Source organism: Sceloporus undulatus, chromosome 1, assembly GCF_019175285.1.
Source record: "Sceloporus undulatus isolate JIND9_A2432 ecotype Alabama chromosome 1, SceUnd_v1.1, whole genome shotgun sequence".
Classification (NCBI taxonomy): domain Eukaryota; kingdom Metazoa; phylum Chordata; class Lepidosauria; order Squamata; family Phrynosomatidae; genus Sceloporus; species Sceloporus undulatus.
This window is the reverse complement of record NC_056522.1, coordinates 197,897,655-197,916,024: the sequence shown is the minus strand read 5'-3', so window position 1 is coordinate 197,916,024 and position 18,370 is coordinate 197,897,655. Positions and strand designations below refer to the sequence as shown.

General features: G+C 36.4%; 1 protein-coding gene across 4 annotated transcripts in view; it reads left to right on the top strand.

Annotated features, from left to right (window-relative positions):
- GULP1 (GULP PTB domain containing engulfment adaptor 1) overlaps window positions 1–18,370 on the top strand; it is a 228,236-nt gene that overhangs the window by 193,413 nt on the left and 16,453 nt on the right. For 2 of the 4 annotated variants that reach the window (XM_042474294.1, XM_042474286.1), the window contains exons 6-9: window positions 1,916–2,014; window positions 5,422–5,559; window positions 7,275–7,391; window positions 8,818–8,910. In XM_042474294.1, coding sequence (XP_042330228.1) covers window positions 1,916–2,014; window positions 5,422–5,559; window positions 7,275–7,391; window positions 8,818–8,910 — 447 coding nt within the window. Of the gene's footprint in view, window positions 1–1,915; window positions 2,015–5,421; window positions 5,560–7,274; window positions 7,392–8,817; window positions 8,911–16,364; window positions 18,156–18,370 lie in introns of those variants that run through there. The other 2 variants (XM_042474303.1, XM_042474280.1) reach the window with 2 other exon arrangements.

Genomic DNA, 18,370 nt, shown 5'->3' with positions numbered 1-18,370 from the left:
TTTTCAGTTCATTTACTCTGTTCTTCTTTCTGAGCTAACATTATCTCGTCATAAGGATATCTCAAACCTGAAGTTCTCAGAATGTTTTACATTGAGCCTAATCAAGTAAAATCAGACTCAAGAACACACATAGATAACCTCACTGACTTTTATTTCTGATAAGGGAAGAGAACATTGTGTGGATATCCTAATGGAAGGAGCCCTTGGAAAGAACATGTTTGGAAAGATTGCAACCCACAGCATTTTGTGTTAGAAACACTTGAATATTCATATTATCCTTCCCCTGTCTTCCAGTTCTTCTCCATTTCTGCTGCAGAGTCAAAAGTAAAAGTAGTTCCCCCACAATGCTATGCTATGTTCTAAGCTTAGGAGTAAATGTCTTTAAAAATTCCCCATTGCACAAGGGTAACTAGAATCAATGGATCAGAAGTGGTAAGAAGAGTGGTATTATCCTTATGTCACAATAAGTGCAAGGTACAATTTCCAACAAGGAGAAGCCTAAATTACACATATGCAACCTTTGTAGATTACATTTTATTATTACAGTAACCAACTTGTCAGCAGTTCATCCCTAAGTCAAATTCAACTCCACAGTAAAGTAATGTTTTAGTCAAGCCTAAATTGTTCTGTGTAGTCATTTCATGGAAGATGAAAAGCAAATAAATAGCTACAAGGGCTGAATGGATATAGTGTAGCCTAAAATGCTACAGATGGCATCAGAGAAATATGCAATAGAATATTTCTGCTAGCATCTTTTCAGTCACCTTCTTAAGCTGAGCACTAGACTGGAAAATAGTTGGAGAATCTTTTTTAGACCTGTTTCATCTCTCTTTTTGACCAATTATTAGCCAAGTAATGTTGTCATTTCCATACTGACTCATGTTTCTACTGAGTGATAGTATGTGAGTATGCAAACATGCACTTATATGCTATGCATTTTTATAATATTCAGTTGTCCTAGGCTCAGTACCATTTTATAAAACTTACACTATTACTTATAATAGACAAAACCCTCACACAAAAGTGACAAAAAGATAAGTTGTGTCAATGTTAAATGTGAGCTTCTGCTCTTGATTGGGGAACATAGATCTGGTAAGTACTAAAAGTGGTCTATGTCACTGCTACTCAAAATGATGGTCCCTGGACCACTGCGAGTCTCTGTGCCATTGGCTCCTGGGTCTAACAAGTTTTGATGTAAGGAAGAAACAATTGTACCTAATGGGCAAATATTTAGTATCAGTCCCTGGCATATTGGAAAACAACACTTGCTAGTCCCCCACATCAGAGCCCAAGAAGCACTGGTCTAAGTGACCTGTTAATAATATATTGAAAATGAACAATACACAAAAAATTAGCTGAAAATGCAGTATACATTCCAGTGATACTGCTAATGACAATGTGTATTTTAAGGCAGAGGAAAAGAAGGGAAACGATTTTATTTTCATATTGCACAATCATTTATTAATTCAGCTATAATTTTGTTTAAGAATATATAGCTAGTTTTTCAATTTCTACAACTTATCAAAGCAAAGGGCATTAAGGAGTAATATAACATACAATTTAAAGGAGTAATTAAAACAGTATATAATCCAAATTCTAAGTTCTTGTTTTTAAAGTATCAATTATTCAGTGCTATGTCTTAAAGACTTGCTTATATAACTTGAATTCAGAAATTAGGAGAGCATAAAATGAAATTGTACCTCTGAACACAATATCAACATTCCCCCGTAAAAAATCTATACTGGTTGTTGAAAAATCCTTACATCTAATACAGAGGTGACTCCTGTAAGCAAAGTTTGTCTGACTTAATGTACAGGAAGATACTTAATTATGTATAAGGAACAGCATTGCAGTTTACAGCAAATCACAGTATGTTATATATATTTCTGCATTATTATTTGTTACTAATTTCCAGTTTGCAAGGCATATCAAGAAATCAGAAGGTCAAAAAACACCAAAGGTTGAATTACAAATCTCAATATATGGCGTAAAAATTCTAGATCCAAAAACAAAGGTAAGAATCTTGTGTTCTGTTTTTTCCCCCCTTAACTTTTTGACCCAGGAAATCAAATCCATTTCTACAAGTGATTTAACTATGATATATCTAGCTTGTTGGCATCCAAGAGGCTGTTTACTTGCTATTACTGTGCTCATAAAAACACATAGCAGACAGTGAAGAATGTAACTGAGCTCCCATGATAGTGTCTCCCAGGAAACAAATGTAAAATAACTATATTGCATAGCCTTACTGAGCAGAGAATTACTGAATTCTGCATATTTCCACTTCATGTACAATCATCATCATAAGATCGGTGAAAACAAATATGATACTTTCAGTCTCTGCTCTAAACTTACTTCTTTTTGTCCTCTGAGGGCCATATAATAAGTATTTGTTTGTTTTTTAAATGCTGGGAAGAAATGAAAGCAAAGCATGGGGAAATAAGGATGAGGTTTTATGGACAAAGGCAGACAAACTGGTCTTTCAACCCCCATCCCACCCCACAGATAAAAATCATAATTTATTCAAAATTACATAGCCACCTATACATCCAATAAACCACAGAAGTTCACCTAATCTGTGCAGTTTAATAAATGTCCTTGTAGTAGAAGGAAAGTAAGGATCTCATCTGACAAATATTGCTTTGCTGGTAAAGTATCAGAGAAAGGGGAAATTCTGAGGAAGGATTGAACTGTGTTAAAGGAAACAAAGAATTAGGCATTGCACAGTGCAAAACTGTATGGCATTTATGCATTTTAAATGAAATGTTAGAGGATTTGTAATTCCAGGCAATGAAGACAGAACAAATACTAGTTCTCTCTCTGGAGTGCTTATAGTAATGCAGAACAACAATAACATCTCCTTAGGGCAGAGAATAGCCCTCCCATACAAGCTGCATATTTCTGCTTGATAACCAGAGCTGCTTTCCCATGATGCTGGCCAGAAGTAACAAAAAAAAAACTGCTTAAGCTCTTGGATAGAAAAACAAAAGGAACACCATTAAATATTCTTGTTCTTGCACATTTGCAAATGTTTATTTTCCAAATGGAAATCACCAGCTCTGTGATAGTTTATGTAACAGCAGCAATTAAGCAAGCCATAGGGCACAACCATGATACTGAATGTTAACAGATGCACATGCATTTCACTGCATATTCACGGTGGAACTCCCACAAAGGGCAGCTAACTGTTGTGGGGATCACTTAATAAAGAGAAGCAGGATACTTTTCAGTGTAAGTTATTTTTATTTATGCTTTTATTTATTTGACATTTTGTAACCTTGTTTGAAAGTCTAAGAGTGCGCAACACCATTTTCTACTCTAACGGGCACTATCCAACCTAGCAATAAGCATTCAAGAGGTGTCAAAATCACCCAAAGATATACAGCACCAGCAGAGAAGGAAAGAAGTGGCAATACTTTAGCATTTTATATACTTAAAAGTGACTGGAAGTTTTAGTCAGTCCAGCTACATGATAAGCTTAAAATGCTCTTGTTCTTAACTGCCCTCAAGTTGGCCTTGACTCATGTGCATGAGACACCTCCAACCCCCTGTCCTCCACTGCTCTGCTCAAACCCATGCCCTCCCTGATTGAATCTATCCATCTAGCTTGTGGTCTTCCATTATTTCCCCCCAGAGCCAAAGCTGATCCTAATAACCACTCAAGTAGCATCTACCAGAAGGGGAACTTGTGAGAGGCTTCCTCACAAGTGAAGAATCTGCTGTGTTAGTGGGCCTTTAAAGAAATGAATGGAAATTACTTCATAATCAATAGAGTGTGGTGAGCCAGCATGGCGTAGTGTCTTGAGCAAGAGACCAGGGTACAAATCCCTGTTCAGCTATGGAAACCCACTTGGTGACCATGGGAAAGTCACCTTTCTCAGCCTTAGAAGATGGCAATGGCAAACCTGCTCTGAATGAATCTTGCTAAGAAAATCCTATGATAGGGTCACCATAATTCAGAAATGACGTGGAGGCACACAACAACAACAACAACAACAACAACAACAACTCAATAGAAGCTTTTGTTATCCTCTTATTCTTATGTCTTGATAGAAATATCAAAAATAGTTTTAACTTCAAGATCCTAAGTATAGATAGCATTGTCCATATATCAGGAAGAATACAAGCAACATGTGTATTTTTGCACAGAAATCATGTTTTCTGCAAAGACAAATTATGTGGAGTTTTGCCCAGACAATATGTTTCTGTGTAGAACAAAAATGTATATTTCTCTACAGACAAATACTTCCTGAAGCACAAACAGTTTTGGGGAACTGTGCAGACATTTTCATATCCTCATCCAGCAGAGAGAATACTGCAGGAATTACTTATTCTTGTAAGGAAAAAGAATGCAAAACATACATCTCTAGATCAGTGACATGTTGCAGAGGACCCTCTTTTATTACTTGATGGATGACTGCAGAACTGTTTCATGTATGACACTGCAGGATGTGTCCCCTAATCTAGTGGCAGTCAGCCTTAACTGCTGACTTCCAGGCATGAGATTTCCTTCACCTTCACTGTTCAATTGGTTCCTTCATTCCTAGAAATACTGAAAAGAAGTGTAGGTTCTAGTTCTAAGCCTGAACAATCGTGATCCTCTAGCCCTCTGATTCAGGTCCATTGTTTTGTTTTGTCTTATTTGTTTTTTAAAGCTCTAATCATTTCAATTATACTGTTGTATAATAAAACAACTGACACAGGGAAAACCAAGACGGCTTTTTTTTTCTGGCCAGATTGTCAAACTACCCAGCTTGGATTGTTTGACTAGACTGAGCTATATACTTGACTAGAGGGGTTGGCATTCCCAGATATTTTACCATCAGGATTTGTTGAAGTGATCATAAGAGCCAGATTTTGTGTTTGTACATGATTTATTTAACATCTCTTTTGAGTAGGATGTTATGATGACATATGTTAATCCTCATTTGCTGTAGATTCCAAGATCCTATCCTTCCATCTGAAAAAGTGATACTGCCATCCTCCAGTTACTACATTAAATATGCAGACATGTCAACTGACAGAACATTATGTACAGCAGTAAGATGTTTGTGCAAAAACTACTTTGAGTCTGATCCAGAAAAAGAGTCAGTGACTAGAGCTAGTTTCTGCAATGGAACATCTTGTGTTTATAGTTCTTTGCCATGTGCAGCTGAAAATTGGACCCAGATGCCTATACAGATTACAAACATGTCCCACAGACCAAATGTAGTGGTATATAAGATCACCATTTACTATTACAAAACAACATTGTAGGTGGCCATTGTAAAATACACCTCCTATATAGAATATGATTATTTCTAGTTGGAGAGGATTTTGTCTCATTCTAGGTGCCTGGGTTAGGACATGTTCAGTATGCAAAATGTGACGAATGTGCAAAATGTAATTCATAAAGTGTAACTCCAAAATTATTGTTTGCAGGAAGTGCAGCACAACTGTCAGCTCCATAGGATATCATTTTGTGCTGATGACAAAACCGACAAAAGGATATTCACTTTCATATGCAAAGATTCTGAATCAAATAAGCACTTGTGCTATGTCTTTGACAGTGAAAAGTGTGTAAGTATGCCCTATATGCCTGGCTTACACTAGGATGGTTTTTTTAATGCTTGGGATTATTTTCCTTTTTAAATAATTATTCTAAAAACAGAAAAGAGAGCAAAGCATGCCAAAATTCCTATCTCTGAAACTACATTTTTCACATAGCCTTATAACACTGGCAGTGTCATAAGATGCTTTAACTATTGTTGATATATTTTCCTACATTGATATGTAAGATTGCTTTTTAAAACTCTTGTCCTGATCTTGCTAAATGAAAAGCTGGCCAGCATTATTCAGAATTTCATACTAGAGCTAGCATACATGCAGCTCAAAATAAGGGTTTCCAGCCCGAACTTTGGGCTAAGGATACTGAGTGCTTAGATAGGGAAACTCTGCTGCAAAATGCATGAACAGGGCATATGAAGCATGAAAGTTGCATGTGTTCACTTCCCCTTACATCCTAATTTAAAATTCTAGGTAGTAATAAGCAGGTTTGAACTAGGCCTTGCTTTCAAATTCAGAGAAATGCATAAAACAAAAGCTCATGCCCTTGACAACAGTATATATATTTTATATCAACTGGATTCACAGTGCAAAAGAACCTGTGAAGACTGGCCCTCTGGATTATACTGGGGAAATATTTTGCCTGTTTACTTGATATAGAGCTTTGATTGTTGTAGCAGAGCTTGGAAAATTTACTCTCTCTTCTTTTTTCACTACAACTGCCAAAGTCCCCCAGCCAGATTGGCGAGGATTAATATTTTGGATATTTCCATTTTCTTAGAAAATTGTGTCCATATTTACTTTTACCTCTGCTTCTAGATAGTGGTGCATTTTACCAATATGAAGAATGCTAACCTAGCACCCATGTACAAATAAGTACATATTACACAGAATTATTCCACTATTGTGACTCAGTAGTCCAGTTGTTAATGGGAAGAGAGCACTGGTATTCAGTAGTATACTACTCTGAGTGAATCATGTTCACTGGTGAGAAGACATCATACAAATGTTCACATAAATCAGGTTCCAAATCAGGCCTAGGACATTTACCAGTGGAATCACTCCAGATCTAGCCAACTGGAGCTCTCTCAGAGACAAATAGATTACTTACACTTGTAATGGGCCTGGTTCAAAAACAGTTCCACAGTTGTGCCAAGTCTTTGTCTCATTTCAGTATCCTTCATCTACCACCACTTAAACAGAATACTGAACAACATGTTCTTTTCATTATGCTTTGCCAGCAATGCTCTGAATGTAGTTTTTCTGCCTCCAGCACTTGCATTTAAAACAGATTGGTGCAAGTTTTTCATTTGTAAATCACTCCTTCCTACATAACCTGATGTTATAGTTGGACTGTCTCACAAGAAGTCATATAACAAGTATGTTGTAGACATATTTCAATTAGAAATAAATTCCTCTAAAAACAATGGTTTGTGCAATTAATGTATTAAGTATAGGATTCAGTCATAATTGGTATGGCTGTGGACACCATGAAATTTACCACTTAAAACCATTTATTAAAATAAGTCATGCATTGCAAAGTTCAGGCTTCCTTCCATTGTAATTTGGATAATACATTCTTGGTTGATTCAGTGACATGTACACTTATCATTTTGTTAATCTGAATCATTTGCATAGATGGCTATAGATAATGAACTGATATGTGCTTCTTTTCTTGGTCACATAAAATTGACTTTACATATTAATGGTAATATTTGCTTTATATAAAGGCAGAAGAGATAACTTTAACTATTGGTCAAGCATTTGACCTGGCTTACAGGAAATTTCTGGAATCTGGAGGAAAAGATGTTGAAACAAGAAAACAGATTGCAGGGTTACAGAAACGAGTAAGTTACACAGCCTGTTGTGTTTTCTTAGTTTAAATAATGTTTCATTTAGATTTTAAAAATATTGCTGGAATGTAGCAGAATAAGCATGATAAAAATCCTATCATTTTATTTCATAAGAAGCAAGTTTAATAAATGTAGATGTAAACCAGATCTTGGGGAAATTTCCAAATCAGGAAATGACAGGACTTGACACAAAGCAAAAGAAAAGATGAGAAGGCCATCATGAGGCTACATGTTTCTAAGTAGTTCCATTAGAAGCAAATTAGGCCAATTTCAACATGGCTATTCAGCAGACAAATCAAAGACTAATTTTCATTAATCCATCAGGAAATACCAAATTGGGCTGCATTTGGACCTGCGACAGAATGGATTATTTCCCATTACAGATAAAAGTCTCTTTGACACAGCATAGGCTACCATTAGTGGGATAGGATGGAAGGTGATTTCTGACTATTTTCCTGCCTCCTCTCTCTATACTACACACATAAACACACATATCCCCAAATAATGTCCTGTGAAAAATTGGGAGAGAGCCTGTTCAGTAGTGTGTGGGATGTGGTATCTTCTATAACTGAAAGGATACAAATTGGACATACTCTGATTTTTAAAAAATTAGGATTAGAATGGACTTTTGCTGAACAGAACGTACATGTGAATAGAAAAACTTGACCATGGAGAAAGCCATGGTCAAGTTTTTCAGCATATATATGCTGAATTATTAAGTGGACTATGCAGGCCCCATTTTCATTCCACATCTGATTAGCAATTAGCAAAATGTTGAATCTTATGCAAAGTAATTCTATGTGTTTTGCTTACTGATACTCAGGTGTAGTTTAAATATAAATAGCTATCTTTACTTTCATAAACAAACGCTATTTTTCCTTAGCTTTCATAAACAGACACTATTTTTCCTTAGCTCACAGGTAGTGTAGAATTTGGATTTCTCCTTGTACAACACCTAATTATTCATTTTTCTTAGTATGATTGATACAAATTTATAAAGTAATAATTACAGTAATAATGACCAGTTTGAGAAGAAGCAGTAACGTAACCCCCTTCTGTTAATTAATGTTAATTAATCTGGACCCCCTTCTGTTAATTAATGTTAAAAATAATATCAACCAAATGTAATCTAATCACAAAATATATGGTGGCACTTAGTCTGGACCCCTCCCTTCCCAAAATCCTTGGCACATCCTTGGAAGAAGGATATTTCATAGATGAATTTCAGTATATTGATTCTGTACAGGCCTGTTTACTGAATAAAGGCAAACCTTTTATTCCATGATTACTTGTTTTTCTAGGTTTCTTCAAGAGTATTGCGATTGTTCATTGATTTCCCTTACTCCCAACACCACTGATGAATCTGCATATTGACTCACCATTCCATTAACTGCCAGGTTTTTTTTTTCTTTTTATTTAGATTAATGAATTAGAAACAGAAAATATGGAGCTAAAAAACAAGGTACAAGATTTGGAGAACCAATTAAGAATAACCCAAGTACACACATCACCAGTAAGTACCTGGCAAAACTTTTTCCCCCAGCAAATGCACTATAACTTAAATATATTTCTCACCTAGTTTGCTTCATAACAAATTTAAAGCATTTTTTGCTGATTGACCTAACTAACTCATGGTGATTTCAGTGTTTAAGTAACTCTAAGATTGTGACAAGCCAAAAAAGGAAGATTTAAACTCATGCCATCAACCAGTTAATTTTATGTATCATTTGCTACTGCTGTCCATGTATGCTAGCGGAGCATGCAGTGTCCTTCTCATAAATAATACAAGTATGGGAGAGCCTTATCTTGGGAACCTAAATGGATTTAAATTCAGAGAATAGGGCTTGATTTGTACTAGAGGTCAGCAGAATTCAACTCTATTTCAGTGCCAGGACTCAACATTAAAATATGTTAAGAATAAATGAAACTGCTCCTGTATAGACAGACAGTGTATCCCCCTAATTACTGAGTAACTACAGAAAATGCATAGACTTTATAGCTTAAGAGGAAAGACATCTTGATCCAAAGTCAATTTGTTCTTTTTTCTTTCTTTTTTCATAGAAATTAACCATAACGAGAATTAGCTATGGATTTGGGTATACCTGCTGCGCCTGAATTTTTGTCACAAACATATGGTTACTTACTTGTTTGTATGTTTTTTGTGTGGTGCCCTTAATCCCTTCCAAGACTTTTCTGCAACTGTGTATGAATTGGGATTCCATATTAGCTTCCTTGTAAATCACATGGTTGAGGTTTTTCTACTTATTCTTGTTTCAGTGCATGATTGTGGATGCAGTAGAATTTTTAAAAGTAGTATCTCTATTTAAGATGATAACAATATGGCCTGTGGTTATACTACCCATATTGCCTGATTTTGTCGGCTGCATTTAAAGTACAGATGATCCTTGAGGGTTCTCTAGCACTGGCAGGCAGTTAAATGGCAATGTATCTAAGTAACATCCAGAATCCCAGAGTATACACATCTGTGAAATGGAGCTTCATTTTGAAGGTTCACACAACTTTTTTGTATTCCTGCTTAAGTGTAAGCTAATGTTTGCTGTGTGTTTTTCCTTCGTTTAGTGCATTATTTTAATTAAAATTATTAATATTGTCAAAACCATTTATTTTTGAGCTCCTGTCCTTCATATAGCTATGTCTAGTTTAGTCCTTAGTAATTGTTTGTAATCTGTCAAATCATGCTTCTCATGTAAAAGTATATCAATTTCATAAATATTAAAGATGATTAAAATTAAGAGATCTTCTCAAGATTAGTTTTCCATTTAAATATTCTCATTTGGAGAAATAAATGTAGTTGAAAGTAGACTACTGAATAGAAATAGAAATGTATGAGCTTTTGGACCTACAGGGCTGGAATGTTGATGAGGACTAGTATTGCTGGAGACCAGTGCCCTTCCATGTACACACACATGCACACACATACTCAAATATATCCCAGCATATCAGGATTGGCAAATTTCAGCCTCCACCCTCTCTTTTTTTACCATAAAGATTTGGGGTGAGTGTAAAACTTCATCCTGCCATCACTTATAATCTCCATCCGTTACTAAATGAGAAAACAATGGGATCTTAAAAGTGGGGTCACAAGGATTGTGAGACACTTTTACTTCCCCCATTCTCCAAGTGATCCTCCTGTAATTATTGAAAATACTCTTTTGCCATTGCTGCTAGTGGCAGGAAAACAGTCTTGGAAGCAGGATCACTGGTGATCTCATCTACCAGCACCCATGAGACAGCAATCTTGACAACAGGATTGCTGGCAGCTAAAAAGATGTTGTTCAGCTCTCCTTCCACCTCCCTCCTCTCCAATGATCCAGACTGAGACTGATGTCCTGTGGAACAGCATTTTCTCCCTGCCATGCAGTTTATCAGCTAAGCAGTGGAGGTATTACAGTAGTTGGGGACAGAGGTACACCAGCAGCATGGACCACAGGTTCTACATTCCAGAAGCATGAATGGTCTTCCATTCATAAATGTGTGACCTTGTTAGTAATGGCCAAATTATATCTTATAATCCATTCAGTCTTAGCCAAATCTATATCCTTTGGTTGTAACAGAATTTTTTTGTCAATAAAAGGGTCACTCATAAAATATGTTAAGTATGAAGAAGGATTCAGAGAGCAGTAAGTCTGAGACAAGTTATGAGAAATGAAGAAGAAATGTTAAATAAAAAGTAAATATCAGAACTGAAGTTCTGCTTCACAACTGTTTACTGCATTTTACTCCATCACGTTAGATAGATTTTTCTTGATTTTCCTGCCTACCCCTTAGTTCTTCATTTTCTCCATCTGGCTAATCTTTTTCATTTCCATTCCTTCTCCCCACTATATTACAACTTTCACATCATTGTTTCTAGTACCCATTTTGATTTCCTCTGTTTATAGGCTTTCCTCATGCATCTATTCCTGTACTCTGCTTCCTTCCTTCCTTCCTTCTTTCTTTGGGGCTTTCTACATGCATCCATGCATACCCACACTGACTGACTGAGCTGAGCTGAATTTGATCCCTGTTTTCTGGGAGGGGGGGCATTTGAGGCACCTTCCTACTGTAAATTTTCTGTTTTCCAAATATCTGAGCCTTGGAAGCTGGAAGTTCTAAGGTGTAGGCTCCATATTAATTCTTGCATTTCAATAATATTTAACATAACCAGTAACACAGAGAAAATGTAGGTTTCATCTTAAAAGTATAGTTTTTAAGGTAACAAAGGAATTGCACATTATAGGTATTAAAATTTATGATGGGTGTATCATAAACTGTGATGTGTATTGGTCTCTGCTAAAGTGACTAATTTAGAAAAGTTGGAGACAGAAGAATAAAGGATTTAAAACCTGGGATATGAAAATGTTCAAACCTTGGTCATTTTAATTCTAGTCTAGTAATGGAACCCATCTGTTCTACAGCAGATATCAATGACTTCCAGTAAATGTTAAGAAAGTTACTTAGAGAGAAGATTCCATAATTCTCCTACCTCTTTGAAAATGGTGATTGTCACTCCCGCTTTTCTGACCTCCCTGACCGCTTCCTATATATTCAGCACAGAAATCACTTTTGTTGTTGCTATCATTCCAAGGATGAGGAAAAAAAGCTCTCTATAGACATTTTAAGAATATAATAAACTATACGTAATCATGTTTTTACATATAGAAAACCAGCCCCTACTCCCTCTGCTTGTTTAGAACCACTATAACTAAATGGATGGGAGAAGCAAACAACCCCCAATCCCTCACGTAATTCTTCATGGAGACATTATAGAAATGGACTCCGCCGCATAAATGTTAAATATTAATTGCTAGCGTTTTCCACAAGGTATTCCATTTCTCATTTCTCATTAATAACACTGGCTGTGATATTTGTATTATACTTCAAACTCTAGGAAAATATTTGGCTGTAAGCTTCAGCAAGTTCAAAAACACATTACTCATCAAAATGTAATGCGAGAAAGCTCTGTGTGGTTCAAATTTTACATTAAAAATGAAACAGCTACTTTCTGTCCAGTGAATTTTTAAAATATATTTTTTAGAATTAATATTAATATTATGTTATTAGAGCTTTGGCATTCTTTTTAGTGAAGATATTTTCAATTATTTTTTAAATGGCTTAATCAAGTATATATTTTTAAACTGGCTGCTGTATTTGCAAAATAAAACACTTAAGTGAAAATTGTTATGAAATACAAAGGCCTCATAGGATTCACGGTGCAGGGGATATCGTATAAACTCTCACTTACCCTTACTCTATACCTCCCCCCCCCCAATAAATATATTCATTCCTAAATACATATATATGAGCCACTTTGGGTTCATAGTGGGTAGAAAGGTGGAACAGTAATAATATAAAATAAAATAAAAATCCAATGCTTCTCTCATGCACTGACCTTGCAGTGCAATAAAGATAATTTCTGTATTCACCACAACCTCAAAACTCCATCACATCCATAAATACAGTCCATAAATACTTCTCCAAGCAAACTGTGTAATAATAATGGGCCATCACAGAAGATTTTCATGATGTTGTGGTTTCTCTTACTTTTACTCAAGCAAAGTTGTTTGTGGCTGTACACCCCCCCCCCCCCCCCCCCCCCCAAAAAATGTGGCTGCATTGATGTCAGCCAAGTTCACTTAGTTCCTCCATTTTAGCCAACATTTAAAATAAAAATTCCCACTTTTAAAAGGATGCTTTTTGTTAGTGGTCCTAATTTTGTGTGTTGCTTTTCCTGTCTTTAGACTTTAAAACAATGCTTATTTTCTCAGCTATGTCTGTAGGTAAGGTTTTTATTCAGGCAAATGGATAAAACACCCACACACATCCTCTCAGGTCTACTAAGTCCAACATTTTTTTTCTGAGCTAATTTATATGTAAAATCTGAAGTGTTATTTGTTAATGTACCATATGTACATTAATGGCAGGTTTGTGTGTAACACGGATTGATGCTGTTTCTACCATTTCCTGAATAATTATGTAGGCAGCTAAAATTATACTGTGGTTGTTATAATGTGGTTTCCATCAGTGGCTACAGAACAGAGCTGTATTTTTCAGTCCCCCAACAAGGAAAGATTTTTATCTGATTTAAGCAGGGCTGCACATGAGCAAAGAGTTCAAGAACTGCTGAATGTACAACCATGACTGTCCAACATGTTTTAGCAGGGGTGTTTCTTGTTATCAGCTTCTTGGATTCATACATAGGCTTTCTGTTACTCTTCTTTCACTGTTGATTTTCCCCCTTAAATTTGCTTTGGCATTAAATCAGAGAGCCTCCTAGTGTTTGATCCGAATCATTTGTTTGTCTTAGGCCAGTACAGTTTTCTATGTTATTGCCCCCATATGGTGGTGCTCTATCCTTCATACCTCAGTATGGGTTTAGGTTCTTAAGATGATTGTTGCATCCATACCAAATCAGTATCTAGATGGTAGTTGACATACTTTAAGCATTATTTCTCCATGTGTCCTAAACTGATAACATATTTTCCAGCCAGTATTTTTGAGGATCTGTGTACTGTATACAGAATCACTGCTGCCAGTTCATTTGCAGTTATGATTTTGGCAGTTAAGGAACTGAATAATATGTATTTGAGCCAGCCTTGATCTGTAGAAAAGTAGAATTGCTAGTGGGTGTTTTTAACAAGAGCCCTGTGGAATCCTCCTTTGACGTCTGAGCATGCCAACAGCTGCACTTACTTTCACCTTCAGTCAAGTTGTTCGTACTTATCCTTTGCTCTTCCCAAATAGCTGGTTATGGGCTTTCTGACCTGTAGTTCTCATCTTCTTCTAGCACTATCTTTTGCTTCATTTTGGATTGTTCAAAGTGCCTCCTTCTTTCCATTATTAACAAGAGTTAACATAAGTGCCACTCCTTATACCATTAAGTGATCTTCCAGGAGTGTCACAATCCACAGCTGCTATTGGCCTGCAGTTTTCACTCACTGCATTAAAAAGTTTGATGTTAAGGTTGCTCTTTTCAAATGTCAGCATTATTTCCCCATTTGTGTGCCTCTGTGTTTCATGGTGTTATAGTTTACATTGCACTAGGTGTTATATAATAAGGTAAGTTTAAAAAAATGCATGCTAACATTTTATTACTTTCTTGACATTTAAGTACATGCACCTTTTTCATATACTTTACCTGATTACTGTGTTCTACCCTTCATTTCCCATGCTCTTTCCTTCATTCTGTTAGTATACACAGGAGTAAGAGCGAGGAGGTCATGTCTTCAGATGGCATCATATTATTTACAGTGATTAAAAACAACAAATTGTATAAATTTCTCTAAAATCATATATCCAAATGGTAAATAAGATCAGTGTAAGCAAAATAAAGCAAATATGTATTGGAGGAGGGAGGAAGCCAGTTCATGTATATGATGATGGGATCTGAGCTGGGAGAGACTGACCAAGAATAGGATCTTGATCTTACAGTAGTAGATTGCTCAAATGAAATTTTTGACTCAGTGTATAGCTGTTTTTTAAAAGGCAGATTCTGTATAAGGCATAATTACAAAAAGAAAATGTTGTGCCCTAAGTGGCTATTAATTAGGATGAGAGACAGCATGCCTCTCTATATTAGTTGCTGGGGAATGCAAGACAAAGAGGTACAATTGCACGCAGGTCCCATAGGAAATTGCTTAGCCACTGTGCAAATAGAATGCTTGACTAGATAAATCTATGATCAGAGCAAATATGACTCTTCTTACATTCTTATCCAGTGTCATTTTGATAATACAATGATATAGGGAGGGGAGGAGTCAGTTCCATGTATTAATCACAGCCCAGGTAAATTAATTAGATACATTTTAATCACCTGTCCAAAGATTTTATCATGAGTACCAGTTTTTCTGAATAGCTCACCCTGAATAGTTCACCCTAGCCCTTTCAACATTTTAATTCGACAGGATATAACACTGAATGAGCCCTCTCCTGTGAATGTGCTCTTTATGGTTTCCTTTGTAGAAAGTAGATATTAAGGTATATGCAATGTAATTGGAGTAATTTATTGCCCCTCTTTCCAATGCTTTCTACTGTCATCTTGTGATCAGAGGAAGAAAGGCAGTCAGTTAATTACATAAGTGTTACCTTTTACCTTTAGGTACACAGTGCTACAAATAGTGGACTAGGATTTTATTTTTATTTATTGATTAGAGTTTCCAATAGTATGTACTGTATTTATAAGTCCCACATGCTGAGGGAAGAAACCGTAGAGGCAAAGCAGACAGGCAGGAAGAAGCAGCTAGAAGCTGGTCCTAGGGCCGCAGTGAACACATGCCGTGACTCCAAAGGCACCTCCTGCTGTGGCCCCAAAAGGAGTTGGAAAGATCTGCTCCTTCTGGGCCTGGTTTTGGGCTGCCTTAGGCATCCCTGGCTCAACCCTAGGAAGGCTTCTGGGCGCTCCAGGGGGCATTCGTCATGTAAACGCCACAACCCCAGAGTGACCAGAAGCCACCCCCATCTGCCATCTGTTTCAGGCCTTAGTCAACTTGTATGCTGTAATAGTTTTCTTTTGTATCTGTGGTGAGAAAAATGGTTTGTAAAGTTATATTAACTACACAGAATGCTGGGCTGTGCTTTAACCACCCAACCATGTTTGCCTATTATATTCAGAACAGTTGCAGACATGAGAATGTGCAAATATATTTGGTACATGTGGTTATTTTTGTGGATGCAAAAAAAGGGATTAATTTTTTATTTAAGTGCTTTTTTTTTTTAATGAACATATTCAACTTGCTTCTGCCAGAACTGGATTACTGATTGTTGCTGTGGGATAAGAAAATTCATCTTTACGGCCAAAACAAAACAAAGCAAAAGCCACAAAACAAAACCAAAAATACAAAACAAAACAAAGTTGAATATCAGTTTGCAAGCGATATTTTTTAAAATGCACTTTTTTTTCTTTTCTTGCCCTTCTCTTACCACTTTTCTTCCTTAGAATATTTTTCTCTTTCTGTGATTCCTTTACAGCTGCTGCACATACAGTCTGATTATGAATGCCACATGTTTCAAAGACCCTCCACCTTTTTCTGGTGTAGCAATGAGGATTCTACTCCTTGTTTAGATATCTCTTCCATTACACTCACCCCTATGAGCTCTCCTGACTCCAGACAGTCATCTGGACTTTTAACACCACCACCTTCCAAAAGTGGTCTTCCAAAGCCAGTCCATGAACACATCATCCCGAGACCTCGTGTAATCCGGCTGAGCACAAACAGTCCTTTTCCCCCAACTTTTCTATCTTTGTTGTATATGGATTGTATCAAAGTGCTACATTTTGTACAGTAGTTAAAGGACAGACCAGATGTGTTTCATATTCTTATGAGTAATACAAAACCATTAAACATTCTTTCTTACATCTTAACTCTAAAATAACACTGTATGTCCCCAACACTTATCAGAGATCTCTCTCCTTTGAAAATGGGAGTTAAGGTCCATAGAGGTGAAAGTTACTTAATTCTAAATTGGTTTGTTTAGACTCTCAGCCCAAACAATCTCAGAAGTTAGTGGATAATTATGACAAAATTGGTCATACCATGTTTCAAGAAAAGAAGCATTTTATATAAGGTAAAATGAAAAATAAGAGCAGGTCCTATCTTTCAAGATCTGTGATTGGGAAGTATAAAATTTCAGGAGACCGTGGAAAATAAAAAGAGTCAAGGAGGCTATTATTTATTTTTTCAAAGTTCATTTTAACTCTGTGCAAAATGAAGAATGCCCATTGTTTATTCTAAAGAGGAGTTATTTCACGCTTATTGATTTTAAAAATGGGCTGATACAACATTCAGTTTCCATTTGCAATCAACAGTTGGCTGCCTTAGAAAACATTTAGGCTTTCTGCATGATTTTACTCAATTAAAATGCTTCTCATGGTCATTCAGGTACTGCTAGTGCGCATTTCTCTGAAAATAAAAATCATTATCTAATAGAAACAGAAATAAATGAGTATGTATTTGCAGTGTATGAATGGAAGAAGACATGGTTTAAAATATATGGTTGTTATTAATTTGTCTTAATTTTCAAAAGCTTTGTGACTTTATTGTCTCTAGAAGGTTTTCACAGTAAATATTTATTCCTTGTAACGTATATTGATGTTTGTTTTGGCTATATGTGAGAGATATGTGTACAAATCCATGGGTTATTTGTTTACCGATGAAATGCCTTATAATGACTAAGAGTCCAAGGAGCTACTGAGAACTCCTTTTGCTTAAGGAACTATGTGTGTTCTGTGAAACCTCTAACATAAACTGTTATTACATGTTTTCTCAGTCATCAAACTACCTCACTTGTTTAGATTTAGATTCCATTCAGATTAGTGGGGGGAAAATACAGAACAATCCTAACTGGGCTGGAGACTGACAAGATAGATACACTGTCTCATCCCAAGTGGATGATATTTTCTCCCTTTTCTCTCATCAGAACATTTTCCTCAGGGAGGAAATTATTCTGTACTGCTTCCTGGGTGGTATTGGTGATCCAAACTGGAAGACTAGAGTGTTTTTGGATGCACCAGATCAAAAGCAGGCTGTAAGCTGATGCTGGAAGGTTCACAGATGTATGGGATATTTGCTTCCTGAGAGCACAGCTAGATCCTAACTCCTCTAGAAATGTAAATAGATGTATTAAGGTTACAGGTGTAGTCATTTACCTGTCCCACTGATTTCAGCTTGAAGTGAGTTCAGCTAAAGGTAACAGGGATGCAGTATCTTAGTGGTTAAGACACTAATTCTGACGATTAGAAGGTTGGCAGTTTGAGGCCCAAGTTTTTCATGATGGGGTGAGCTCTTGTCAGTAGTCCCAGCTTCTACCAACCTAGCAGTTCGAAAGCGTACAAATGCAAGTAGATAGATAGGTATCAATTCTCAGTAGGAAGGTAACAGCATTCAGTGCAGTCATGCTGGCCACATGTTGAGCAGTCTTCAAACAACGCTGGCTCTTCAGCTTAGTAAGGGAGATGAGCACTGCCCCCTACAGTT